General features: G+C 35.6%; 1 protein-coding gene across 3 annotated transcripts in view; it reads right to left on the bottom strand.

Annotated features, from left to right (window-relative positions):
- acoxl (acyl-CoA oxidase-like) overlaps positions 1 to 15,000 on the bottom strand; it is a 45,270-nt gene that overhangs the window by 29,338 nt on the left and 932 nt on the right. For 2 of the 3 annotated variants that reach the window (XR_013197374.1, XM_077217460.1), the window contains exons 4-13: positions 14,765 to 14,851; positions 14,465 to 14,563; positions 13,134 to 13,248; positions 12,596 to 12,682; positions 12,434 to 12,506; positions 10,858 to 10,990; positions 9,428 to 9,462; positions 6,500 to 6,616; positions 4,401 to 4,554; positions 1,843 to 1,932 (exon numbers count right to left, since the gene is read on the bottom strand). Coding sequence is in view for 2 of the 3 variants with exons in the window: in XM_077217460.1 (XP_077073575.1) it covers positions 1,843 to 1,932; positions 4,401 to 4,554; positions 6,500 to 6,616; positions 9,428 to 9,462; positions 10,858 to 10,990; positions 12,434 to 12,506; positions 12,596 to 12,682; positions 13,134 to 13,248; positions 14,465 to 14,563; positions 14,765 to 14,851 (990 nt within the window). In the remaining variant the exon portion in view is untranslated. The remainder of the gene's footprint in view (positions 1 to 1,842; positions 1,933 to 4,400; positions 4,555 to 6,499; positions 6,617 to 9,427; positions 9,463 to 10,857; positions 10,991 to 12,433; positions 12,507 to 12,595; positions 12,683 to 13,133; positions 13,249 to 14,464; positions 14,564 to 14,764; positions 14,852 to 15,000) is intronic. The other variant, XM_077217461.1, reaches the window with a different exon arrangement.

The raw sequence follows: 15,000 nt of genomic DNA, 5'->3' as shown, positions 1-15,000 counted from the left end.
CGATATTAAAGTCATAGTAAAAGGCAGCAGGCTATAGCTTAAAAAGAGAATTTTGTTATAAATCCATGTTTTCCATGATTTGTGACATAAAAAGAGTCTGAAGTACTACGAATGAATGGTGTGACTTTCAGACCTTAAAACATGCAGTCATGCAGTCCAAAAAAAGCATCTAGTAAAAGTAAACTGTGTAAATAGATACAATTCTGGCTATGCATTACACTTGCATCGTTTTTTTTTTTTAAAGAGAAAAAAGTTAGAAAAGAGTGGTTCAAACAACAGTCATCATTTACTCGCCCTATGATTTTCTCTCAGCCATGGATCATAAAATAGGGATTTTCAGCAGAATGTCACAAGACTAGTGTGAAACAATAACGTTTGATGTCACTGAAATCAAACCTAGTAATATGGACTAGTTTATAGTACTTTTTTGTCCTTTGTAGCAGATGAGGTTGAGTAAATGAAAATATAAAAATAATTATAGAAATTTATAATGGTACAAAAGATTTCTATTGCAAATAAATGCTGTTCTTTTGAACTTCCTAATCCTGAAAATCACGGTTTTCACAAAATTATAAAGCAGCACAACTGTTTTCAACACTGATAATAATAATCAGAAATGTTTTTTTTTTGCAAATCATCATATTAGAATGATTTCTGAAGGATCATGTGACACTGAAGACTGGAGTGATGATGCTTTGATCACAGGAATAAATAACATTTTACAATATATTCAAATAGAAAACAGTTATTCGTAATTGTAATAATATTTCACAATATTACAGTTTTACTGTATATTTGATTAAATAAATCAAACCTTGGTGCATTTTTAAACGTCTTTCAAAAACATTTAAAAAATCTTACGGAATAATGTAATACAAAAACTCAATTACTAAGCTCAAGTTTTAGAAAAAATGTTTATGCTAAAAAATAAACCGACAACATTTCTTGAAAAGTTTCAATTATGATCCTGTTATTAAATGTAACAATACAGAGTTTAGACAGAAAAGCTAATATTTTATAACTGTAATATTTCATAATATTCAAAATATCAAGGATGGTCTCAAAAATTAAACTACGGGGTTTAATCTTAAAATGTACACGTTTAAGAAATGGTAGTAAAAAACTATTATGAATGTTGTCACTGTGGTTTTGACTCTCTGGTGTTAAAATGACAACACCATCAGCCTGTTTCCAAGGTTTCACTTGCATGACTTTATTTTGGTACCGAAGGGGATAATCTAATTTCAGCAGAAAATACATGTCTTTAGGCCTCGGCAAGCTCTGAATGCAGACGTTGTGTGTGAGTCTCTATGCATGTTATGTGTGCATGTGTGTCATCTTATGTATCTATAATCGATGTGGTGCTAATCAGAACCGGCATGAAATGAATCACAAAGCTGACCTAATTACCCCAGCAGTTATCTTATAACCAGCCCCCATTATTAGAGACACATTATTATTGCAGATTCAATCGTGTGCAATCGCATCAAAATGACCCCCTTTATTCTAAAGCCTTTATAATCCACTTAATTCAATTTAGTTTGTGAGACAGTTTAATTTTTAAAAGAATTGGCGCTTGTCTATTTTCCCCTCCAAGCGGTCATCGTGTAGATATCTCTGTGTTTTCTGTTTACACTGTCTTGTTTGTCTGGGTACATGGGTATTTAAATGTGATATTGCACTATATTAAGGGAATATCTCCAAAATAAGTAGGACAACAAATAACAACCTTAAGGAAAAAGATGGTGATAAACATGACCCTTGTGACCAAGTGTTTTGTCCCCAGTTTTATGAGTGCATTTGTTGTGTGGTGTCATCTAGTTGAGTAGTGTTTATGAATACCTGAAGCATGACCATGTTATCACCCTCAAATGTGACAAAGACGTCGGAATCACACTTCAGAGACGGAATACGGTTTTCCATCATAAAGCCCTGGGGGAAAATCAACCACAGTTCATGTTTAAATGTGGCTATAGGAAATAAAGCCAATCAAAATATGCACAGATGTTATGACATACACTGATGGACATTGTTTAAATAAAATATCATCCACTTTAAGTGTTATATAATCATTGAAACGAAGTTTAGAGTGCTAAACGCTGCACTTTATTTGACCACTTTCAATGTGTTTATTCAAACTCATATAATTACCATAAAAGTGAATAGAAATTACTTTTTTTAAATGACTGAGACTAAGTTTTTCATTTTCAGGGTTTGGTTTTCGATTGTGAAACAAAGGAAAAACAGACATGATTGTGTCTAAAATGTGAGTAATTTAATATTAATACTTATAAAACTGTTGTATAAAATCACATTTGCAATATCGTGCTGACATTCAGGAAAAACAGTACTCCTGCTCGCATGATATTGCTTTGCTTAACTACTGTATATCATATGTATATCATATTTACAAGAGGTAATATAAGTCTCAGGTGTCCCCAGAATGTGTCTGAAGTTTCAGCTCAAAATACCCGACAGATCATTTATTATACCATGTTGTAAATGCCCATTTTTGAGTGGAAGGTAAAACATGCTGTTTTCGTGCATGTATCTTTAAATGCAAATGAGATGCAGCAGCCTTTACAGCTTATGCCACGGATACTCAGCCAAAAACTAAAACATCTGTTTGGTTCTGATTATCATCTCTATCACGGTCACGCTCATTTGACAGATATCAGTCTAAACTTCTGGCTTTCAGACGATGTGTCCCCTCCCGTGAGTATTAAACTGAGTTTTCTTTCACGTTTTATTGCGCTTAAACTGTCAAATACACACAAGGTTGTCTAAAACACACAAAGTTCACATAAACACAGTTGGTTATGCCTGTGAACATAAACAGCAGGGAAAGAAATCACATGTGTATATTAGATCTGTGTGTTAAAGTGAAATCCGCGTAATATACAGTACCTACTGCTGTATATGCTGTTAATATGAACCAAACAACAAAAGAACAACAGAAAATCACTCAACTCTCTTGACTGAATAACTTTAGTAGCTTTAATAAGAATACATTTCTAACTTGAATGCTGCTGTTAAATGCTCTGGCGAGGAGATAAACATAGCGGACTGTGTACAGCTCACTGAGTGGCGGGGTCAATGCTAATAGGTCAGCAGTCATGGGCGGGGCCTACACATCACATAGAAACTGCAAACGGCTTATTCTGAGATGCTGCTTATGATTTATAGGGATTAAAAAAAGGAGTGGGTGGATTTTTACCATTATAGGGGGGTTATATACAAACACTTCATCTAGTTTAAACACCATGTAAAAGTGAATTTTACATAATAGGTCCCCTTTAAACAATTGCTCACAGTGGGGCATTTTTTCACCCATATATTGAATTTTTGCTGGCATTTTTTATTAATTTAGCTAGTATTTTTGCCCTAGGCCCCCACTAATTAAGTGGATGCTGAAGAAAATGTGATTCAAGGATGCTAAAATGTTGTAAATGATTGCCAGGATGTTGATATATGGTTGCTAAAGTGTTCAGAGTGGTTTTTAGTACACTAATATGCAGTTGCTAGGGTGTTTTGGTGAGTTCTTGAGTGTTTCTAAGTGGTCACTTACTGGTCCAGATGGTCAATAACCCCCTGCAAGGCTTGAGTTATAGTAATAGTGATGCTTGCCTTAGTAAACGCAACTAATACTGATGGAACCATTTATTTACAGTTTATAGTGCCTGTTTGTTTGACAATACATTAGACACACACTTTTGTTAAAAAAACAAAACAAAAAAACTCAAATTTAACACAATTGCTATTTTCTTTCTAACAGGGAGATTTGTGTGCGTGAGATCAATAATTTTTTATGTTAGATGTGTGAAAATAAAAAGGTAACCTGAGATCTTGGTTTACTTATAGTGGAATATATCAGCCCTGTGGTTTCACACATTTTAAACATATATGTGTATATATACACTGTTCACGCCACCAGCACCAAGAGCAAACAAACAGCGCAGGCTATCAATGATATCTAACTGAGTTGATTACATCACTAAAATTTAAATGAATAACTCATAAAACAATACGTTACATAAAATCTACACGTTTTTGGCCATTTTTGTCTTTACCAGATCATTTTAAATTGTCCTGTAAAGGTCAAATAATAATAATAATAATAATAATAATAATAATAATAATAATAATAATAATAATAATACAAACTGCATGTATAGTAATAAATCTAAAAGCAAAATGCATTTTATAATTTTATTAGAGTATAGCAAATGAAACATTTCAATGTCTACTGCTCATATATGCCAACACTGTCCACAAAACGTCAATGCAGGTTATTCTTTGAGAGTTCAGGATGTTTGTATTTCACACCACAGGACATTAGTATCTGTGTATGTGTGTGTGTTAAGGTGTAAAGAGACACACACACACACACACTCACTCACCATGCCGCCAGTACACTCACGGCAGTCTTGCAGACACGCAAGGTTCTCCCACGTGCTGTAGGCTTTGAGTCCTGCGACGAGGGCTTGCAGAGCGCGATTGCTTTGAAGGTCCTGACCCTGACACAACGCATCATCCATCAAGCCTGCTGCGTATCTGAGAACAAACATAGGAACACACGCACAATGCATACATTACAAATACAATGTACATATTTTTCAAAGAGATTTTATTCATCAAGGATGCATTAAAATGATCAAAAGTGACAGTAAAGTCACTTATAATGTTCTAAAACTTTTCTATTTTCAAAAAAATGGTGTTCTTTCTACTCGTTAACGAGTCCTGACAGCTGTTTTCAACATTGATAATAATAATGTTTTTTGAGTGGCAAATCAGCATACTAGAATGATTTCTGAAGGATCATGTGACTCTGAAGACTGGAGTAATGATGCTGAAAATTCAGCTTTGATCACAGAAATAAATTCATTTTACAATATAGAAAGCAATTAAGTAATTGCAATACTGTTGTTTTTATCAAATAATTGAAGCCTTGGTGAGCAAAATAGACTTCTTTATTATTTTTTAATCATCAAAACACTGTAAATAAGGGAATAAATATGTGTCAATAAATATTTAAAATATCTCTCAGACTTTCACTGAACAGATTTTTTTGATCATCGCGTTTAGTTCTCTTTTATTTTCCAATAGAGTGCAGATGCATTAGATAAATAGTAATGAAATCTAGAGTGGTTTCTCAGAAGGAGGCATCTGAGTTCTTCTTTTCCTTTAATTCTTCTCCTGTGGTATTTCTCAGAATGTGCAACTGACCTGAATTACACAAAGATAGAGACCTCCAGTGGAGGCCAGTGAAACTGCTTTTTGTGCTGCCACTTTACGTTTATGTTTATAAAATATATTAACTGATATTACCTTCAGTGCAATGTAAGTCACATTGGATAAAAGCATCTTCCAAATACACATTTTGTTTTGTTATTCAACAGCAAAAGTGACTATTGTCATGTTTTAATTTGATTACATTTTATTCTGTTGTATCTGCCTTCTCGTTCTGTGTTTGATTCCTGCTTTTCTTGTTTGCCACAGTGACTGATTTATGTTGATCCATGCCCAGTTGAGTTGCTCAACTCTGAATACTCAATATAGTCCTCAGTTTCTTTAGTTCTTTGTCGGTTGTTGTCTTTGTAATAATTTTTGTCCTATACTCCAAAGAGTTTTGTTTTTATATTAATGGCTATATGAATATTAATGGCTTCTTTACATTTACGCATTTGGCTTTTATCCAAAGCGAGTTACATTGCATTTAAGATACACATTTACATTTGATTAGTTCTTGCTTTGCCTGGGAATCGAACCCATGACCTTGGTGTTGCTCAATTGTTTAGGCTACAGAAAAGCTTCTTTAAAGGGCTCCTATTATGCTTTTTTACATGTTCATCTTTCTTTACTTTGTAATGTTGCTGTTTGAGCATGAAAAAGCTCTGCAAAGTTACAAAGTTCCTCAGTGGGAGTTCTTCTCTATATCAGTGTCAGTGTTTCTGAACTCCCCGAAACGCCTCCATTGTTTTCTTGAGTTTCTTCCGGGAACAAACACGTCACAATATTCCTCATTTAAATAATTCATACGCAAAATAAAGAGGCGGGGCCTGGTTGAGTTAGTTAGTAGTGTGTTGAAACTCGCAGTTATGGTAAGGGGCGGGACATTTCCCAAACACACTCGAACCGCTTGACCAATCACAACACACTGATCACGCCGACCAATCAGAGTACAGTGTGCTTTCAGAAGGAGGGGCTTCACAGAGACAGGAACTAAACAGAGCGTTACTGACAGACTGGGAAGAGAGGAGCCGCAACAATGTAGAATATGTGAAAAATAATGTGTTTTGAACATTCAAGCATTAAAACCTATTCTAGAAGAGCCTAAGAACAAAATCAAGACTTTTAAAGGGGCAGTATAAGTCCTCTTTGAAGTAAATTAAATACCTTGTGCCTTTCCTTACCATTTGAACAAAATCATCAGCTAAATACATACTTATAACTGATATATGATATAAAAGATCATATATAGAGTGGGAGGTAGATTAACCTTGTGGTGAAGGTGAGAGCGAGGGCAGCAGCGAGATGTGGCATCAGTCTCAGAGACTGCGTCTGGTGCTCGATGATCTTCACCTCTTCCTGGTCTTTCGGACCGAACTGTCTGCGACTGTGAAAGAGACATTACGCACATGTGATGGTGAATGGATGGTGACACTTACACACAGTCAGAAACCTCTATCTATGTGAAACACAATCACATACAAATCAAACCAGACACAGAAGGGGTCGCAGCAAAGGGTCAGACATCCCACAACACACCTGGATGTGTGACGAAACACTGGAGACATGAACCGATAACCTTACACGTAACCGCACTTCTCTAACCGCATGCTAATACTGAGTGCATGCATTTGTGGGTGTGTGTAAGTGTGTTGATGAAGGCATACTGTGGTGGACGTCTTGGTCTTGTGTCTGAATGTGTTTGTGTCTTTCTGCTGTACAAAAGTTGAGCTTTGTACACCTGTTACCCTTGAAGTACCACAAACTGTATCTCTACATCTAACATATGCAGGTGGCTTCCCCACAGAGCAGACGCGATGGGAGTGTGTGAGTGTGTGCGCGCGTATGTGTGGTTTTAAAGGTGAGAAGCCCACACAGAAATCCTATTGTAACTCACATCATCTAAAGTTGAGAGCATTCTCTTATACAGGCCGCTTCAAATTAAACAGATGCTTTTATGTAAAGTCACATGCTATGTAAAGGCAAATTGGGTTGCTTATGCCATTGTAGAAACACTAAACACATTCATTACATAGGGCTTTATACAATACAGATGGCTGTAAAGCAGCTTCAGTATTAATGTTAAAATGAATACAACTCCAGTGTAAAGCAGCACTAAAAAGACAACAGTGTCATTATTCAGCGCACGTCAGTTCAGTGTTGATTCAGTTTAGTTCGATAACAATGTAAAGTTCATCAAATTATGAAACGAGGTTATAAGCAGCATTACAGAGGACAATAGAGTAGTTATTCAGATCAAGTCAGTATGATGTTGCAAAAATGGTCACCTATGATGTACCCAGCAACCAAAAATGACCAAAAGTAGGTTGTTGTTGAGATCAACAGCTGGTCATGTGATCTCGACACAGCAGCCTTTGTGAAGGAGGACTGCTTTATCTCTTGGCTTTTTTAAAATCATTTACAATTAATTTCTTTAGAACTAAACCTGTTTTTCGTCCGAACACAGATCTTTACCACAGGATCAATGAACAATTTTGAACTACAATATTCTCTAGTAGGACATATAGAAGACAACGGAAGACACAGTGGAACCACATGAAGTAAGCACACACTTACAATTTCCTGAAGACTTGATGAAATGCAAAAAGTGCCGTCTACCATCTGAACACTTGTCCTTCATAACACTAAAGAGATGACAGAGCTGTCTGTTGTGATTTAATTCGAAATGTGAAAGTCAGCAAATGTGGCATTTACAACCCACATACTTCCTACTGGACATCCTGTATAATATTTTTCAAATATGATGTTATTTGCTATTCAGCAGAATCTTAATGTAATTATGTTATCTTAATATAATTATATAATCTTGATATAATTATTGATTATTTAAAGATTTTGTTGCAGTACCTAAAGCTATTTGGCTATTAGGCAGTATTTGTTAATTGAAATAAACCAAAGGAAATATAAATAGTAGATGAAACTCAAACTTAAAAAACTGAAATAAAATGTAATTAAAGCTACATACAAATATTTTTTAAAATATTTTTTAATAAATTGTATATTTTAAAGATATATTTAAAATATATTTCTATATATTTTATATTTAATAAAAATAAACAGAAATATTTTTAAAAAATAAACAAAAACTATAACTAAATGAAAACTGAAAATGTAAATAAAATTAAAAAAAATTGAAAATCTTAATAAATACTATAATAGTAACACTGCTATTAGTTAATGTGAACAAACAGCCGCATGAAAAAAAGTCATTTTACAGACAGAGCAAAACTGCTCTCATTTTGACATGTTGAATATTTCACAATAATACCAACCAGTCTAAAGGTATACTTTATGTCGACTTTAAGAGATTGCATGTGGCTTTTGAGAAAGTTTTAATCTGTTAAGCTCTTATCATTGTAGTGACCATTAAAAATAACCAATGGACGACTGGACAACCTAGTCGAGCGGATCTACGAGCAACACAAGCTCAACTTGACCACCAGCTGTTTGATTCTTGTTTTTAATCTTCAGAAAGTCTCAAGTGCAATGGTTTTGTGGCGCATGTCATAATAAAACAAACTCAAACCAAGAAGAGGTGTGGTGGGCTGAGAGCTAGAAGCCTGATAACTGTGAGTGCGGTTTCTCTATCACACCTGGCGGGGCCCGAGCGCTCATACGTGTTTTGGTACCAAAGCCGTGGCTCTTTGTTCCTCTGATATGTGTGCGTGTGCGTGTGGGTGCGCAGAGCTGTTTTGCAAATGGAAAACCTGCAACTATAGAAAGCAAACATTTCCTCTCTTTCTGTATTTTTTTCACTCTGGGGATGCCATCTTCAGAGACACCCTGCAGCCGCCCACGCAGACGCACACACACACACACACGCACACACATGCAGAAAGCCACATGTGAGGAAGACAGAGCTGCAGCGGACCAGAGTATCCCTCTGAACTGGATGTTCACTGCGCCTGCGGTGAGGAGAAACTCCACGCGTCACGTCGCTCTCATGTTGTTTTCACTCATTTCTAGAGTTTGTTGTTTATTTGTCTCTCCCCCGAGACCACATAAATAGATTTTGAAACTCATCGATGGAGTTTTGATGTCAGATTTTGCGTTTGGAGGAGCGCTGCTTTAAAATACAGATTAATAATTACAGGGAATTCTTTTGATCTGCATCCCATGAACTTGCACAACATTCACACACACACACACACACACACAGATTTTTTTAACATCCTACCTGTGACTGTAGCGTACTGCGATGACAAGCCCCAACTGCACAGAAAACACAGATTTAGCACACTGTGTAAAGGTGAAAACAAGTCATTAAGACATGATTTAAATACTTTAAAGCAGTGGTTCTCAAAAAGGGGATCGGGGCTCTCAAGAAAGTTTAAAATGATTTAAAATACTTTAAAATAAGATAAAACATCTAAAACTCAAAATGTAAGATGATGCCATATTTCTTATTTTAATTAATTCCCTCAACACCTGCCATTTTATTTAAGAACCAGGATTTCTGGAACTGGAAAGTCATGGGAATTAGTAAAATCTTTAGTAATGGACATTTTTATAACAAATATACATGTTTGTAGTTATTGTCAAGCTCTAAAATAGTTTATCGGGGAAGAAATAGCTATTTGTGAGTAAAACAAAAAACGTAATCACAAATTCATTAATAATATGTAAACGCTGAAAAACATTCTGTTATCTGTTTCTGTAATTATTTTATTTTAATTATTCATAATTATTTTATTTTATTAATTTACATAAATCTTATTATTCTAAATATAATTAAGAATATTTCTATAGATATTTAACTAGTTTATACTGCCATTCCTAGTTTCTGTAAATAAAAAAAATTTTACAGCAGAAGTAGCACACATATCTGGGGGAGGGGCTTTAAATATTGTCTCTGACAATGGTAGGCCTCATAAGAAAGGTTGGGAACCGCTGCTCTAAAGTAAAGAAATGTTGTCATTGGTAATAATTAAAGCCACAGTTCACCCAAAGATGATCATTTACTCATCCTCATGTTGTTAATGCCCAAGCAGCTCTTTTTCATACAAGGAAGGTGAATGTGGTCTCCATCCACTTTCACAGTATGGAAAAAAGCTGCACTTTTGTGTCCTATGCAAGATAGAAAAGTCATTCAGGTTCAGAACAAACTGAGGGAGAATAAATGACAGAATTTTGACTTTTTAACTGAGCTATCCTTTAATTTCAGCCTACATTTAATGACATAACTATGACTGATCTATGAGAATGCAAGTACACCAGTGTTGTTATTGTGAACTGAAACTAAAGCTGAAATAAAATATAAATATAACATGAAAAACTTAAACTTAAAAAAATGGAAATTGGAAATATTAGAAATATTGCCTTGCAACTAAGTGAAGTGCTAAAATTATGCACATAACTACTTAAACTAAAATGAAAAATGAAAATATCAAAATAAAAGTGAATTCAAAATATTAAGAAACACTATAATAGTATATAAATAATACACTGTGGTATGATTGAGAAATAATTACATGTCTCCCTCTTGTGGTAAAGCTAATGCATTACTGACTTTCACACAGAGAGGTTGGTGATGGTGCGTGATACTCATATTTCCTGATGATAAACATGGATTTGTTTTAAGTACAGTTGTGTTGGATGTGAGAAAACCTTCATGGCTGCCATGGCCTGTACGGTGAGACCCAGACGGGTGGGTGTCAGGGCAGCGAGCATCGCATTGAAGCGCCTGCTTTTACTGACGACAGGAGACGAGTACAAACCCTCAGCTGACACAGAACCAAACCTGCAACACACAAATACAATCATTTAAACACCACAGTATACCCGAGTATTGTTGCTGATCATGTCCATCTCTTTATGACCACAGTGTATCATCTTCTGATGACTTCCAGCAGGATAACATGCAGTCGCAAAGCTCAAATCATCTCAAACTGGTTTCTTGAACATGACAGTGAGTCACTAAACTCAAATGGCCTCCACAGTCAACAGATCTCAGTCCAGTAGAGCAGATTTAGGATCTGCTGGAACGGGAGATCATCTAACATCACATGATCGCAAACTCTGTTAATATGGACCAAAATCTCTGTGGAATGTTTCCAGCACCTTCTTGAATCTATGCCATGAAAAATTAAGGCAGTTGTGAAGTCAAAAGGGGTTCCAACCGGTACTAGCAAAGTGGCCAGTGAGTTTATATATATACTGTATATATAAATATATATATTATGTTAATAATAATAATTAAAATAATATTTAATATTAATCACTATTTGCAATATTCCATTTACATTGGAATCAAAGCATTTGCATAATTTTTCCAGTCATTCATAATTAATGGATAAGGATTTTAAAAATAACGTTATAACGATTATACTCGTAACATTTCTGGACAATGAATGATTAAAGGTGCAATGTGTAATATTTCTGAGGATCTATTGACAGAAATGCAATATAAGATCCATAACTATGTTTTCAGTGGTGTATATTACCTTAGAATGAGACATTTATATCTCCATAACCGCGGGCGCCCCCTTCTATGGAGGTCGACATATTGTGTCGTCATGTTTCTACCGTAGCCGACAGCGAACACACAGCGCTACAGAGCGCGTTTCCTCACTACCTTGAAAAAGACGTTTTCAGTGGTGTATAAAGACCTTACTTAATGAACCGTTATATTTGTATTACCTTAGAATGAGCCGTTTCTCTCTACACACACCGCGGGTTGCCTTACATTGAAATGTGACGTCATGTTTCTACGTTGGCCCTAAACGGACAAACGCGTTTCATTACTATGTTGCTCTTAGTGCAAGGAAGCAAGCTTAGTTCAGCGAATAAAACACTGACAGAATGATGAACAAGTAACAATAATATTCGCAATAACATATAGTTTTACTGAATAATTAAGTAAACATAATTTCTTAATTTATCCTTGTAAAGAAACCTCATTGCTGAACTGCTACTCTCTGCTGTCTCAGATGATGACATATTTTCCTGTCGGCCACCGTAACTTCTGTTGGTTGCAATTCGTAACCTCACCGCTAGATGCCGCTAAAAATCACACACTGCACCTTTAACTAGAAAAACTAAAAATGTGATTCCTTTTAGAAGTTTCCATGATATTTCAAGATTTTATTAATGTCAATGATTGTTCTCAGGTTTGGAAATCCTAATTTTAGGTTTTTCATGACTTGGTTCACGATGCCTAATCTAATTCTGACCGTTAACTCACTTTCCCAGCAGATTTTCCCGTGGTATCCGTACGTTATTAAATATCAAAATGCCATTGTCAACCCCATTCAGACCTGTGTAAAAACAAATATAAAGTAGAACAATCAAATTTGGAAATCATTATTCAGGAGAGCTGTATTGTAAAATAGTGTCATCGTATTACCCTCCTTGTGCTTCATGTCAATGGTCGTCACTCCCGGCCACATGACTCCATTCTGATCACGGATCGGCACAATAAAACAGTGGGGACCTGAGACAGACATATTCTCCATAAGACGCATGATTTGAGGTGTCATTCATAAAACAGATTATATGCCAAAGTTTAATACTTAGCGAAAAGAGTTTGTTCAAATCATTAACTCCAAGTATGTGCAGTGATGCTTGCATATAAGCAAACAGAACTAATAATAAAAACATTTTGTTCTCACACTCACAGTTCATTCTCTTTATCAACACAGAGATTCATGCTGATTCATTTTTAACACATCAATTGGTGCATAGTACATAATGCTAAGCATTTTTATGTTTTCCAAGCATTTTTAGATAGCAAACTGATGAGTGTAAATCAGTGTGAATGCATGTCTAAATATTGAGCACAAACGAGATGTTAAGAACATGCCAGGTATGATGAACAAAACATGTGCGGACAGGTTCGTCATTATAATTTAAGTGTGTTTGAACAGTCGTTGCATCTGTCTTACCCTGAGATTCTCCATTTATAATGAGCTGAGCAAATACTGCAGCATAGTTTCCTTTCATTGCGTTCCCAATGTACATTTTCTGAGCATCTTCAGAAGGTGTGTGAATAATAAACTCCTGCAAAACAATATGGGCTGTATGTAAGAATTGTTATGTTTTGATCACTTTTTATTGCCAATGTGTGAACGGCTTGTAATGAAACTCAAGAAATGACACCCTCACTGTATTCCTAGGTTGTCTATGACAGCCGGTAGACTTTTTTATGTGAAGAACTTGGGACATATTTTTACCGGGAAAATCAAAAGGATGTGATGTTTAATGTTCAGGATAATGCAGAAAGAGCCATTCTGTATTGTAATGTCAATGTGTCATGCAAAGAAAAGGGATTCATTCAAACTATAGTCTCACATAGTCAGGATCTACATAGTCTATAATCTCAAATGTACTTTATAATCAAACTATCATAACTGTGTAATTTTAATGACTTCATAAGTCGACATAATGCCGGTGAATTGAAGACATATCCATATAGCTATGATCAGATGCTTTCTTAACCGCTGTTTTCTCAGGACGGTCATTTTTGTGTGTTTATTTTGTTATTTACATATTCATCTAAACGTCGCTTTCAGCAGCGTGAATGGCGTCGGGATGTTTGTTAACAGTACATCTTTGCCGTGAGTATATCAGGGACTTGAATCACATTCAGTCTCTTGTACGTTACGTGTGCATGAGCAATAAGTTGCTGACTGCAGTTCACTTAACGGCCACCGGTGTCACTAAAAACAATGGTTTCTCAATTCTACATATATCACCATTAAGCTCAAACCTTTGTCTATATCACAATTATCCAAGTAAGTCTGGATTTGAGAAGTTTGTGAACAGGATCTCTATATACGAGATCCTTTTCTTCTGTACTTATATCCAGGAAATAGTTCCTTGCTTCCAATTAACAAATTCAATTTCAGTCTGTTTCCCACAAAGCTATTATTTGGGTTCGGAAAAATCTGAATATAGCAGATTATTTTTTTGGTCATAGTATTTGTTGTATGTTTTGTATTTCCTTTAATTGTTATTTTTTTCTTTTTGTACAGCACTTTGGTCAACCTTGGTTGTTTTCAAATGTGCTGTATAAATAAATATTGTATTGTAATTATTGTATGCTTTTACTTTGGAGTTTGATCGTATAAATCACCAGCAAAATTTTATGACATAATATTTTATGATGCCAGAATTCAAATTTTGGGGTGAACTATTCGTTTAAAATTTGCATTGCAATCACTATCGAGCCTAGATCGTCCAGTAGACAAAAGCATATAGTAGACCTGTGTATTACCTGTGTGTATTGATCATATCGGGCCTCAGTGATAATGCCTCGAACGTTGCTACCGTGGCCCCTCTCGGTCATTGCAAACATCCCTGTAAACTGTAACTCCTGCAAATAAACGCAGAATCATAAAGATGTTGCATTAACATTACATCAATAATTGCGGCCATTCTTGCAATAAACAAACAAAACACGTGCAAACTCAAAAACTGAGCCAAAAATGAGCAGGACTTAGGCTTGCAAACATGTATGTCCACATCTATTGAGCGTGTTGGAATCTGGAGCGCACAGAGTTTATTCATGACTTACTGATACAGGCAGGTACCACTTCATCTTCTGCTCTTGACTGCCTAGATTATTCACAGCACCTCCATACAGTCCACACACAACACCGAGCTGAGGGTTACAGCAAGCAGTGTGCTGTCACTATTCAAATGCACCAGCATAGTGTGGAATAAATGCAAATGTGGAGCATCATGCGTGCCAACATGACATGCAAATGCGCCTCAGAACAGCTCAAAACTCAGTAATAATCTAAACAGCAA

This window comes from Siphateles boraxobius, unplaced genomic scaffold (assembly GCF_051911475.1).
Source record: "Siphateles boraxobius isolate OS27281-9 unplaced genomic scaffold, OSU_SipBor_1 73, whole genome shotgun sequence".
NCBI classification, from domain to species: domain Eukaryota; kingdom Metazoa; phylum Chordata; class Actinopteri; order Cypriniformes; family Leuciscidae; genus Siphateles; species Siphateles boraxobius.
Note: the sequence above shows the minus strand (reverse complement) of the source record. Positions and strands in the feature narration are given on the sequence as shown.